Consider the following 14,980-nt stretch of genomic DNA (forward strand, 5'->3'; position numbering starts at 1 on the left):
TATATATATATATATATATATATATATATATATATATAAACCCCGTTTCTATATGAGTTGGGAAATTGTGTTAGATGTAAATATAAAAGGAATACAATGATTTGCAAATCATTTTTAACCCATATTCAATTGAATGCATTACAAAAACAAGATATTTGATGTTCAAACCCATAAACTTTATTTATTTTTTTTGCAAATAATAATTACCTTAGAATTTCATGGCTGCAACCGAGCCAAAGTAGTTGGGAAAGGGCATGTTCACCACTGTGTTACATCACCTTTTCTTTTTAAAACACTCAATAAACGTTTGGGAACTGAGGAAACTAATTGTTGAAGGTTTGAAAGTGGAATTCTTTCCCATTCTTGTTTTTGGGAGAGCTCTTGTCGTTCAACAGTCCGGGGTCTCCACTGTCGTATTTTACGCTTCACAATGCACCACACATTTTCGATGGCAGACAGGTCTGGGCTGCAGGCGGGCCAGGAAAGTACCCGCACTCTTTTACTACAAAACCACAATGTTGTCACCCAAGGCTTGGCATTGGCTTGTTGAAATAAGCAGGGGCGTCCATGATAATGTTGCTTGGATGACAACATAGGTAGCTCCAAAACCTGTCTGGACCATTCAGCATTAATAGTGCCTTCACATATGTGTAAGTTACCCATGTCTTGGGCACTAATACACGCCCTTACCCTCACAGATGCTGGCTTTTGAACTTCGCGCCTATAACCATCCGGATGGTTATTTACCTCTTTAATTCGGAGGACACCACGTCCGCAGTTTCTAAATATAATTTGAAATGTGGACTCGTCAGACCACAGAACACCTTTCCACTTTGCATCAGTCCATCTTAGATGAGCTCGGGCCCAGCAAAGCAAGCGGCGTTCCTTGGTGTTGTTGATAAATGGGTTTTGCTTTGCATAGTAAAGTTTTAACTTGCACTTACAGATGCAGCAACCAACTGTAGTTACTGACAGTGGTTTTATGAAATGTTCCTGAGCCCATGTCCAGGAACATGGACATGGGATCAATGGTCCGTAATATCATCGCTTACGTGCAATGATTTCTCCAGATTCTCTGAACCTTTTGATGATTTTACGGACCGTAAATGGTAAAATCCTTAAATTCCTTGCAATAGCTCGTTGAGAAATGTTGTGCTAAAACTGCTCGACAATTGGCTTACAAATTGGTGACCCTCGCTCCATCCTTGTTTGTGAATTACTTAGCATTTCATGGAAGCTGTTTTTATACCCAATCATGCCACCCACCTGTTGAAAATTAGCCTGCACACCTGTGGGATAATCTTAAATAAGTTTTTGATGAGGATTTCTCAACTTTATCAGTATTTATTGCCACCTTTCCCAACTTCTTTTTCAAGTGTTGCTGGCATCAAATTCTAAAGTAAATGATTATTTGCAAAAAAAAAAATGTTTATCAATTGGAACATCAAATATGTTGTCTTTGCAGCATATTCAACTGAATATGGGTTGAAAATGATTTGCAAATCATAGTATTCCGTTTTTATTTACATCTAACACAATTCCCCAACTCATATGGAAACAGGGTTTGTAAATGCAGGGGTATTTAATTGACCTAAATCACAAAGAGGACAGAGAGTCAATTGAAAGCAGGCAGTTGGATGACTAGTATATTTTTGACATTCGGCCGACTTTACAGTTCTGTCTGGGAACACAAAGGTCTCTGCCTACGGACCAAACTGAATATGGGTTGAAAATGATTTGCAAATCATTGTATTTCGTTTATATTTACATCTAACACAATTTCCCAACTCATATGGAAACGGGGATTGTATTATATATATATATATATATATATATATATATATATATATATATATATATATATATATATATATGTATATATATATATATATATATATATATATATATATATACATATATATATATATATATATATATACGTATATATATATATATATATATATATAAAGCCAATATATATATGCATGCATATATATATACATATATATATATATATATATATATATATACACATACATAGATACATACTGTACATGCATACACATATATATATATATATACACACTATATATATATATATATATATATATATATATATATATATATATATATATATATATATATATATGTATATATATATATATATATATATATATATATATATATATATATATATATATATATATATATATATATATATATATATATATATATATACGAGGAGGCGACTTGTCCAGGGTGTACCCCGCCTACTGCCCGAATGCAGCTGAAACAGGCTACAGCGACCCCCCCCCCCCCCCCCCCACGACCCCAAAAGGGACAAACGGTAAAAAATGAACGGATGGATGCTTTTATATTTTTTTTATATATATATACATATATAGTTATGTTCAATGGCAATGTTTGCTGTCGATAAAGTTGTTAAAATTGGAGCAAGGGTGTTCCTATAAAAGTTTTTATTCACTTTTTTTTTTTAAACTACTAATAGTGTTTAACTTATTTTTACACTTGTAGTGACAATGTATTAAACCATGGGTGCCCAAACTACGGATACGGCCCGCCAGCGTCAAAAAAGTCCCAAGTTAAATTTTTTTTTTATATCCATCCTTTCTAATCCATCTATATATATATATATATATATATATATATATATATATATATATATATATATATATATATATATATATATATATATATACATATATATATATATATATATATATACGAGGAGGCGACTTGTCAAGGGTGTACCCCGCCTACTGCCCGAATGCAGCTGAAACAGGCTACAGCGACCCCCCCCCCACGACCCTGAAAGGGACAAGCGGTAAAAAATGAACGGATGGATGGGTTTATATATTTTTTTATATATACATATATAGTTATGTAAAATGGCAATGTTTGTTGTCGATAAAGTTGTTAAAATTGGAGCGAGGGAGTTCCTATAAAAGTTTTTATTCACTTTTTTTTTTAAACTACTAATAGTGTTTAACTTATTTTTACACTTCTAGTGACAATGTATTAAACCATGGGTGCCCAAACTACGGATGCGGCCCGCCAGCGTCAAAAATCCGGGCCCGGGAAAGTCCCAAGTTAAATATATTTTTTTTGTATCCGTCCTTTCTAATCCATCTATATATATATATATATATATATATATATATATATATATATATATATATATATATATATATATATATATATATATATATATATATATATATATATATATATAATTGTTTTCAACCCAATGCGACCCCCGAGTTATAAACTTTGGGAGCCCCTGTATTAAACCATGCAAGGTTTTTTTTTTTCTATAATGGTGACAGTTTGACCCTAGAACAGATTAATTATATTTCCACTATTTGCTATTGGAACAATGAGCTTCCATGGTGTGTATTTTAATGGCTGCGTGCTACAAATAATAATTTGCAAGTTTATACTTTTGCAGATCAAAGCCACACAGCTCAACAACAGTGACCATCCCCCACAGACCTCTGTTTGTTTGTAAAGACAAAACCAATTACACACTTTCCTTTGTTTCTAAAGCCAAGCAAGTTGAAATACGATGTCTGTCTCCAGTGGATGAATCCACTCACTTCTTTTATTTGAATTCCTGTCCAGTTGGCTGCACGTCAGGTTCCTTGAGGAGGTTTAAAAGTACAAAAATCCAATCAGGTTTGTGCAAAAGCACCAATGGAGAGGTATAATCACCTGCGAGGAGCATGCGGAAACAAAAGGCAAGCCTCAGAGGAACGATCCATTTCTGCACTTGCGTGTTCTTATACCGCGTTAATTCAATTAGTCAAATAGCGTAAAGAGTTTACAACTAATGGAGCTCCTGCTGGTTCCACGTTGTTTGTTTCATTACCATCTGACTGCATTTTGTTTCTCGTCAAACAACAAGAGCTCATTTGTGCTCTTGAATAACAAAGGAAAGATTGCAAGTCGTAATAATAAAAAGCCATCACCTAAAAGTAATTTTTTACATCCAAAACCACAAAAGTCTAACATTTTTGCCTAAACTTGAAGTTATTTTGACTGAGTACAGTCTGAGAGTGATTACAAGCACCTGCCGTCAAGCCCATTTCTGCCTATTTTGACTGATTGCAGTCCACTATCAGGAAAAGATGCATTTTTCGACAGTCGAAAACAATCTAAAATAGCTGCTTGAATTTGATGTTATTTTGTCTAATAGCATTCCATATGATAACAGACAATCACCTGATTGGATTTTCAATGTCCAAAAACAACATAAAAGCTAATTTATGCTTATTTTAACTGATTGTGTGAGTCCAAAATAAGAACATTTCACCTGACTACATTTTACACCTAAAAACAAAATAAAAATCAAAAATATTTTGCCTGAATTTGAAGTTATTTTGTCATTACAGTCTATATGGTAACAGTCCATTACCTGACTGCACTTTTGACGTCCAAAACAACATAAAAGCTTATTTTTGCGTGTTTTAACTGATTGCGTGAGTCAATAATAACAAGCAATCACCTGACTATATATTTTTACATTAAAAAATAAAAAAAACATAAAAATCTATTATTTTTGGCTTGAATTTTAAATCATTTGGAGTGATTACTGTCACGGCGCGGACTCGAACCCGCTTTTCCTTGGCAGCTGGAGCTGCCGGGACCTCTGCTGGCAGCACGCTTAAACACGCCCCTGCTCACGCTGGGCGCAGCACGCCCAGAAAGCGACAAGGCTGCAGGCAATTGCGCATCAGCGCAACCGGGCCTGATGAGAGGGAGCGGCATAAAAGCCAGTAGACCTAAGAGACCTTTGCCTGAACATAGCCAGTCTCCCTGAGTAAGTATCACGTGGGGCCTCCTCCCTCGTTCCTTGCTCGCCTTCTTTGTGCTCTTCCTTGTTCCCTTGATGATGTCCTTTGTGTCTTCCACAGTGTCTTCCCTGTTGCCTGTGATCGTGTCTCGCCTCACGACCTCTGGATCGGATCTCTGCTTGCCTCCCTCGATCCTCAACCCCTGCATTGACACGGACATCGTTGCCTCTCTCCAGCCCCCGACAATATACACCCCCGCTACCACCAAACCCCCCGCTCAGCTCAACCCCCCCAACCCAACCCCGGGCCAACCCCCACACCCCCATCTTCCAAATTCGGAGGTCTCAAGGTTGGCAAGTATGAAAACATGACACCGCACATCCGATGACACAACTACAGAGTCGATTGTGGAACTGCGGTTTAGGGTGTCACAGTGCCAAGTCCCCATATGGACACCCTTTTGTTTGAACATTGTTTTCGTTATGGACAGACTGTGACAAGCACAAAAGTCCAATAACAAAACACCACTCGGGTTCAGATCCAGGCGGCCGTTCTTCCCAATCACGCCTCTCGAGGTTTCACTATCGTTGCCAATATGAGCGTTGAAGTCACAGAGCAGAACAAAGGAATCACCTGAGGGAGCACTCTCCAGTACAACCTTGAGGGAATACAAAAAGGGCGGTTAATCCAAGCTGCTTTTTGGTGTAGAAGCACAAACAACAGTCAGGACCTGTCAACTAAACCAAAGGCGGAGGGAATCTACCCTCTCGTCGACCGGGTTGAACTCCAATGTGCAGGCTTTGAGCCGGGGGAAAACCATAATTGCCACCCCAGCCCGTCGCCTCTCACTGCGTGCAACGCCAGAGTGGAAGAGAGTCCAGTCCCTCTCAAGAGAACTGGACTTGCTGTGCGTCGACGTGAGTCAGACTTCATCTAAACGTAACTTCTCTACCTCGCGTACTAGCTCAAGCTTCTTCCTCCACAACAGGAGCTAGCTTATGTAGGATCAGACCGCCAACTGCCCAGCCTTTGGCTTCCGCCAAGCTCACACTGCTCCCAATCTCTATGGCTCCTCCCATGAATGGTGAGCCCATTGGAGGAGGGACCCACGTTTCCTCTTCGGCCACCATACTTGCCAACCCTCCCGGATTTTCCGGGAGACTCCCGAAATTTAGCGCCTCTCCCGAAAACCTCCCAGGACAAATTTTCTCCTGAAAACCTCCCGAAATTCAGACGAAGCTGGAGGCCACGCCCCTTCCAGCTGCATGCAGACCTGACTCAATATTGTGACCCTCTTAAACAGGACAATACTGCCATCTACTGTACTTACAATATAATGTAAATATATTCTACATTTAAGTGCAGTCAAGGAACATGTATTAGGGAGTCTGTTCTGAAGCCCACAGTAAAGACACGTAACTTCATCACGTCGCCTGGTTATTGACTCCAACCCAATATATTACACCGTCGACGAGCAAAATGAAGAAATACGCTTGCAAGTTCCAGAACAATTGGAAACAAGAATTTCAGTTTATCCAGGAGAGTTCGAAAGGGTAGGGGTATGTTGGCCGTAAATTTTGTAGAACAGACTTCTCTATTGAACACGGCAGCCAAACGGATATACTCAGTCAGCGAAGCACAAAGCGTCCGCAGCGCAGCATCATTCACAACCCAGAATTATGGCCCACCTCTCAAAATGGAGACCCGATGTTGTATCTTATGCTGAGACAATGAAGGCTATGCTGATAGCTGGAAGCAACATCCTGTTCTCATTTGTGGATGTCTACAACAAATTTGTGAAGGATGTTCCCGGATTCGGAGATCACTCGCCAATACGCAAATGGCAGAACAAAGGTTACTCAAATAGTGAAAGGTAAGTGTTGTTGTTGTTTTTAATAACCAGCAAGCACAGTACTGTTAGTAGAACAACTGTGTTTTTATTACTGTGTATTTGATAGGTGCCATCGGAAATTCAACTATTTATTTTATTTATATATATAATAAAATAAATATATATACTGTAGCTAGAATTCACTGAAAGTTAAGTATGTCCTATATATATATATATATATATATATTTTTATACATACGGTATATATATATATATGAAATATATATGAAATACTCAAGTTGGTGAATTATACGCCACCCCTCTTAACCACGCCCCCCGCCCCAACCACGCCTCAGGTAAAATACCTCTCACTTTTGTATTTTTTCTGTTGTTTTTGAACACTGACCTTTTGCAGTGTGCCGTTTATTAATGACAAATTAAGCCATCACCTTTTTCCATCAATATAAACCACACAACGCTCATTTCTGCCTGAATGCGAAGTTATTTCAACTGAATCCAGCCACCGCTATACCACCACACCCATGGAGCTCCATCCTCTCCTGCGCTTGGAGGGAAACTTCCTTCCTTAACTCAGTTATTTTCTGACTGATTCCAGTCTGCCATCACCTGATTGCATTTCTTCCAAAACCCTCATTGAATCTCATTGCCTGCTTATTAGTTTTGCTCCATGAAAAAAAAAAAAAAAAAGCAAATGTGTGCATGAATTTTGAAGTCATTTTTGGGCTGTAAAATAACAAACCGTCACTTTGGACTGCATTTTTTTTTTTGGCATCCAAAAAAAAACCCTGCAAAAACTGAAATCTATGTAAGATTAAATATCTCAAATAAGGGTGATATTTGCTTATTTTCTGTCTGATAAGATAATGTTTTATGTTAGAGTGTTTTACTTGTTTTAAGTGTTTTGGTCCTAAATGATCTCAGTAAGATATTACAGCTTGTTGCTGTGATTGTATGACCTATTTTGAGTAAAACATGCTTGAAACTAGAATATCAACTGTTGCAAAGCTGTGTCATTAAGACTGTATAAAACTACTTTTTTTAAATTAATAATTTCTTACTTCAAGCATGAAATAAAAAAAATCATGGCACGTCAAAATAATGGCAATAGAATTTACTCACGGAATTATTATTATTATCAATAATTTACTAGCATTTACGGCGTGGCGCGGTTGGGAGAGTGGCTGTGCCAGCAACCCGAGGGTTCCTGGTTTAATCCCCACCTTCTACCATCCTAGTCACGTCCGTTGTGTCCTTTAGCAAGACTTCACCGTTGCTCCTGATGGGACCTGGATAGCGCCTTGCATGGCAGCTCCCGCCATCAGTGTGTGAATGTCTGTGTGTGAATGGGTGAATGTGGAAATAGTGTCAAAGCGCTTTGAGTTACTTAAAAAAAAAAATTTAGGAAAGCGCTATACAAGTATAACCCATTTACGCATCCATCCATCCATTTTCTACCGCTTAATCCCTTTGGGTTTGCGGGGGTCGCTGGAGCCTATTTCAGTTACAATCGGGCAGAAGGCGGGGTACACCCTGGACAAGTCGCCACCTCATCGCAGGGTTAACCCATTTACCATTTACTTTAAGAATATTTTTCAACATATTGAGCAAAAAAAAATTCTTTTTTTTTCCTAAGAAAAGTGCACTTGTCATTAGTGAGAATATACTAATTTTAAGGTATTTTGGGGTTCGTTGAGATAGCTAATTTTACTTGTTTTGGAAAGTCTTGACAAGCCGAATTTTCTTGTAGTATTGGCAGATAATTTTGCTTATAGCTTAAGTAAAACACCCCTAATTTTTGTTTTGTTTTTTGTCTTGTTTTTGAACACTGACTTTCTGCAGTTTACTTACATGATTATTATTATTATTAATATTTAATTACTAGCATTTAAAGGGTGGCGCAGTTGGGAGAGTGGCTGTGCCAGCAACCTGAGAGTTCCTGGTTCAATCCCCACCTTCTACCATCCGAGTCGCGTCCGTTGTGTCCTTGAGCAAGACACTTCACCCTTGCTCCTGATGGGTCCTGAATAGCGCCTTGCATGGCAGCTCCCGCCATCAGTGTGTGAATGTGTGTGTGTGAATGGGTGGAAATAGTGTCAAAGTGCTTTCAGTTCCTTAAAAAAAAAAGGTAGGAAAGCGCTATACAAGTATAACCCATTTGCCATTTACTTTAAAGGCCTACTGAAACCCACTCCTACTCACCACGCAGTCTGATAGTTTATATATCAATGGTGAAATATTAACATTGCAACACATGCCAATACGGCCTTTTTAGTTTACTAAATTGCCATTTTATATTTCCCGCGAGTTTCTTGTTGAAAACGTCGGGGAATGATGACGCATGCGCGTGATGTCACGGACTGTCAGAAAATATTAGCGCTGCACCACTAGCGGCTAAAAGTCGTCTGCTTTAACCGCATAACTACACAGTATTCTGGACATCTGTGTTGCTGAATCTTTTGCAATTTTTTCATTTAATAATGGAGACTATAAAGAAAAATGCTGTTGGTGGAAAGCGGTGGATTGCAGCTGTCTTTAGCACCGAGACACAGCCGGTGTTTCTTGTTTGTTGTGAAGCAGAGCGGTCAAGCGAACATGTTTTCTCTACGTCACCCAGCATGTTTTTGGATGGGAAAATTGTGATGTATATTTTACCGGAGACATCATTAGATTATTCGCCGTCCTGCAGCGGCTGTCAAAAAAGGCAACTGTGAGCTTGGCTCCTCGGCTTCTCTCTGAGACACTACGTCTTCACCGCAGCCATCCGACCTTGAGGTATGTCTTTACAATCTTTAAAATCTCACTAAAACACTATTAAAACAATAAGCAGATAAGGGATCTTCCAGAATTATCCTAGTAAATGTGTCTAATTACATCTGAAATGCTAACACTGCCGCCCCCCGGAGCCGTCGCTTTTTTCTTCTTCTAGTCCTTCACTATCAATATCCTAATTCACAAATCTTTCATCCTCGCTCAAATTATTGGGGAAATTTTCGCTTTCTCGGTCCGAATCGCTCTCACTGCTGGTGGCTCCCATTATAAACAATGTGAATATGTGTGGAGCCCTCCAACTCGTGACGTCACGCGCACATACTTCCAGTAAAGGCAAGGCTTTTTTATTAGCGACCAAAAGTTGCGAACTTTATCATCGATGTTCTTTACCAAGTCCTTTCATCAAAAATATGGCAATATCGCGAAATGATCAAGTATGACACATAGAATGGACCTGCTATTCTAGTTTAAATAAGAAAATCTAATTTCAGTAGGCCTTTAATAATTTTTTTCAACATATTGAGCAAAAAAAACCTTTTTTTTTCTCTCCCAAGAAAAGTGCACTTGTTATGAGAATATACTTATTTTAAGGTATTTTGGGGTTTGTTGAGGTCAGCTATTTTTACTTGTTTTGGAAAGTCTTGACAAGCCAAATTTCCTTGTTCTATTGGCAGATAATTTTTGCTTAGTTCAAATAAAAAAAAATATTTTTTTTCCTTGTTTTTAAACACTGACTTTTTGCAGTGAAGCTGATTTCAGCTTAAGTAAGAGGTTGTTTTTTGTTTTTTTTTGTTGTTGTTTTTTTTGACTGATTCTGCAGCCCATAGCAAGCCATCAATATACCATCACCACACCCATGGAGCTCCATCCTCTCCTGCATGCACTTGGGAGGGAAACTTCCTCCCTAACTTCTCTGCATTGTGCGTGCGCCTGCAGGCACGCATGCACACACACAATGATGTCAACAACACCCCTATATAATTGCCTTGCATCCTCCCTCAATGCCATTTTTGCAACGTGGCATTGTGTTGCACCCATGCCGCCACATGATGTCAATAAGCACATTTTTGCAGGTCGTGGACAAGTAACTGTACCTGGATGCCGCAGGAGATCTCGGAGTCGTCCAGCAGGCGGATGGTGCACAGGATCTCCTGATCCAAGGAGCGGATGCTGGGGCTGCGGAATCTGAGCATTTTCATACTCGGCTCGGTGTGCTCTGACGCGAAACTCCCCGCAGCATGTCAGCGTGTCCACGGCCACGCGGGGCTCACGCAGGCGCACGCGGGTTTGGGCGCCGATGGATGGATGGATGGGCGCAGGTGGCGGAGGAGAGGATGGATGGATGGAATGAGCATGTTTTGCCACAGCTGTGGCATAGACAGCATGGAGACGCTCTCTCGCTCTCTCTCTCTCTCTCTCTCTCTCTCTCTCTCTCTCTCTCTCTCTCTCTCTCTCCTCGCTCTCTGTCTCTCCGTGCAATTTAAAGGGCCCCTGCACACAAAATGATGCCGTAGAGTCACGTTGACGTCAGTCGGTTTAAATAGACACCGCCCCTAAGGTAATATGTGTGTGTGGCAACATGAGTCGATGCACTGGGCACTTCTTTAAGTACACTTGGACAATGTCGTCACGTGATGTGTTTGTTATTGTGCGTGTGTTACTATTTCATTTGAAAAGATGATGCAATGCCAGAAAAACAGTTGTAATTGTGTAGCATTTTCCCCCCAGAAAAATAAATAGTTCATATATATATAATAAGAAATAATCAATTAATAAGGTTAGAGGGGAAAAAAAAAACATTAAGAAAATAATCAGTCTAAAGTCTAGACCACGAGTTTCAAACTCTGGCCCGCGGGCCAAATTTGGCCCGCCGTGTAGTTTCATTTGGCCCTTGAGGCAAAATCAAATTAACATTAGAGCTGGCCCGTCGGTACTATACAGCGGCGGTCCCACTGTAACACCGCATTCAACGCTAATACTCATACTGGTCAACCCTCCCAATTTTCCCGGGAGAATCCCGAAGTTCAGTGCCCCTACCGAAAACCTCCCGGAGCAACCATTCTTCCGTAAGTCTCCCGATTTCCACCAGGACAACTATATTGTAGCAATTCCTACAACTTGTCGTAACGTCCGCTTTTCCTCCAAGTCACATAATGTAAGCGGCTTGTACACACACACACACAAGTGAATGCCTGCATACTTGGTCAACAGCCATACAGGTCACACTGAGGGTGGCCGTATAAACAACTTTAACATTCTTACTAATATGCGCCACACTGCGAACCCACACCAAACAAGTATGACAACCACATTTCGGGAGAACATCCACACCGTAACACAACATAAACACAACAGAAACCCTTGCAGCACTAACTCTCCCGGGACGCTGCAATGTACACCCAAACCCCGCCCACCTCATTGTTTTTTTATTTTCAAATGTATTAGCCCGTGGAATAAGTTAATGTTGATATTTACCTCAGAAGGCTGCAAATAGAAAAGAGGCATTATTTTTTTTATTTAAATTGTATTAAATATACCATTGATGTTTTTTTGTTTGTTTTTTGCACTATTAGGTTACTGTACATAAGCGTTGCTTGTTCCTTATTCTGTGTTCAAGCAAATCATAGTAGCAAACTGAGCAATAACAAAGGTTTTATTCACGCACTTTCTCTTACGACTTCAAGGCTTGAATGTTTGATTCATTCATTATTGTTATTTTATTTTTAAATGTATTATTAGCCTGTGGAAAACGTTTATTTTGATATTTACCTCAGAAGGCTGCAAATAGGAAAAGAGGCATTGAATTTTTATTAAAATTTTGTTTGATATGCCATTGATATTTTTATCCATCCATCCATTTTCTACCGCTTATTCCCTTTTGGGGTCGCGGGGGGCGCTGGCGCCTATCTCAGCTACAATCGGGCGGAAGGCGGGGTACACCCTGGACAAGTCGCCACCTCATCGCAGGGCCAACACAGATAGACAGACAACATTCACACTCACATTCACACACTAGGGCCAATTTAGTGTTGCCAATCAACCTATCCCCAGGTGCATGTCTTTGGAAGTGGGAGGAAGCCGGAGTACCCGGAGGGAACCCACGCATTCACGGGGAGAACATGCAAACTCCACACAGGAAGATCCCGAGCCTGGATTTGAACCCAGGACTGCAGGAACTTCGTATTGTGAGGCAGACGCACTAACCCCTCTGCCACCGTGATATTTTTAATTATTATTATTTGATACTGGATTTTGCATGTCACTATAAAGTTATATAAGCCTTGCTTGTTCACTATTTAAAAAAAACTTGTTTGAGTCCCTATTGAAAGGTTCATTTGTTCAACCTTGGCCCGCGGCTTTGTTCAGTTTTAAATTTTGGCCCACTCTGTGTTTGAGTTTGATACCCCTGGTCTAGACTGAGGCCAATGAGAGAGAGAAAAACCTCATAGCCATAGCACACATGCATATGTGTGTAAGAGGGGAAACATCGAATCAAATCAACTTTATTTATAGAGCACATTTAAAATTTACCACAGGGGTAGCCAAAGTGCTGTACAATGGGCAGGTTAAAAGATAATACGAGGGCCGAGCAAACAACACAACACAAACAGAACACTAAAAAATACAAATAAAATAAAACATAAAAACAGATTCACAGCAGGTGTATAATGGGGCGACCATTGCAGGGTGGATATCACTCAGTGTTAAAAGCCAAGGAATAAAAGTATGTTTTTAAGAGAGATTTATAAACAGGAAGAGAGGAGGCTTGTCTAACACTCAGAGGTAGGTCGTTCCAGAGCTTGAAAGCAGCAGCGGCGAAAGCTCTGTCACCTCTAAGCTTCAGCCTTGTGTCAGGGACCGTCAGTAGCAGCTGATCGGCTGAACTTAGGGATCGAATGGGGCAGTAAGGCTGAAGGAGGTCGGAGAGATATGTTGGCGCGAGGTTGTTTAGACATTTAAAAACAAATAGAAGGAGTTTATAATTGATTCGATAACGCACAGGGAGCCAGTGAAGGGACGCTAATATAGGGGTGATGTGCTCACGTCTGCGAGTCTGTGTTAGCAGACGAGCAGCAGAGTTCTGCACGAGCTGCAGGCGGGCGAGGGAGGCCTGGCTAATGCCTACATACAGGGCATTGCAGTAGTCTAAACGATTCGAGGTAAAGGCGTGAATTAATTTCTCAAGATCATGTCCTGACAGAAGCAGTTTCACTTTCGCTATTTGGCGTAATTGATCAAAGCTTTTTTGAACGACGCTGGGTTAATTATTACACTATTTTGTGCCATTTCTACATACAGCTACAAAAGTGTATAAGTGTAATTAAGTGTAATAATTAACCAATAATATATATTGCTCACACACGATTGCACCATGATTAGACAAGCCCAATACGCAGAATGCGGCTGAGATAGGCTCCAGCGCACCCCCCCGTCACGTGATGTTTGTTATTGTGCTTGTGTTACTATTTAATTTGAAAAGATGATGCAATGCCAGAAAAACTGTTGTACTTGTGTAGCATTTTTTTCCCAGAAAAATACATATTTCATATATATAATAAGAAATAATCAATTAATAATGTTAGAGGAAAAAAACAACATATTAAGAAAAGAATCAGTCTCGACTGAGGCCAAGGAGAGAGAAAAAAACTCATAGCCATAGCACACATAAACATGTGTGTAAGAGGGGAATCATCAAAGGACACAAAGGACATTAAAGACATTAAAAAGAGCAGAGCTGATGCAACCAGCTGCCGCTCCAGCAGTGCCATTTCTACATACAGCTGCAAAAGTGTATAAGTGTAATAATTAAGCAATAATATACATTGCGCACACACGATTGCACCATGCATAAACAAGCCCAATACGCCCGAATGCAGCAGAGATAGGCTCCAGCACCACCACACCCACCACCGCGACCCCGAGAGAGACAATGGATGGATGCAAATATAATTACTACATGAAATGATTAACGTGGACCCCAACTTAAACAAGTTGAAAAATGTATTCGGGTGTTACCATTTAGTGGTTAATTGTACGCAATATGTATTATACTGTGCAATCTACTAATAAAAGTTTCAATCAATCAATCAATCAAAACATTTAAAAATGCACAATGGTAAAATACTGCTTTTTATTCACAAATACTGCTATTATATTAACGATTACATATATTTTATAATATTTTAATAATTGTAATTGTGTAGCATTTTTTCCACAAAAATAAACATTACATATAAGAAATAAGAAGTATTCAAATAATAATGTTAGGGGATAAAAACACATTACAAACAAAAAAAGAATCAGTCCAATCCCCCGGAGAGGGGGTCCAGACGGATGCTAAGGAGAAAAGAACCTCATAATCAGAGCCCACATAAACATGTTTGTAAGAGACAAAACATCAAAGAAAACAAAGGACATTAAAGACATCAAAAAGAGCAGAGCAGATGCAACCCGCTGCCACTCCAGCCGTGCCATTTATACAAACAGCTACAAAAGTGAAACAATAAAAACACAAAATAGTGTAATAATTAACCAACAATATATA

At 39.6% G+C, this 14,980-nt stretch overlaps 1 protein-coding gene across 1 annotated transcript in view; it reads right to left on the reverse strand.

Moving 5' to 3' along the window:
* frmd3 (FERM domain containing 3) overlaps nucleotides 1–10,838 on the reverse strand; it is a 163,537-nt gene extending 152,699 nt beyond the window's left edge. Inside the window, exon 1 of the mRNA XM_061901376.1 lies at nucleotides 10,530–10,838. Within this exon, the coding sequence (XP_061757360.1) occupies nucleotides 10,530–10,634 (105 nt within the window). The 5' untranslated portion in view covers nucleotides 10,635–10,838. The remainder of the gene's footprint in view (nucleotides 1–10,529) is intronic.
* Between the last annotated feature and the right edge of the window lie 4,142 nt (nucleotides 10,839–14,980).

Source organism: Nerophis ophidion, linkage group LG01 (genome assembly GCF_033978795.1).
Source record: "Nerophis ophidion isolate RoL-2023_Sa linkage group LG01, RoL_Noph_v1.0, whole genome shotgun sequence".
In the NCBI taxonomy this organism is placed as follows: Eukaryota; Metazoa; Chordata; class Actinopteri; order Syngnathiformes; family Syngnathidae; genus Nerophis; species Nerophis ophidion.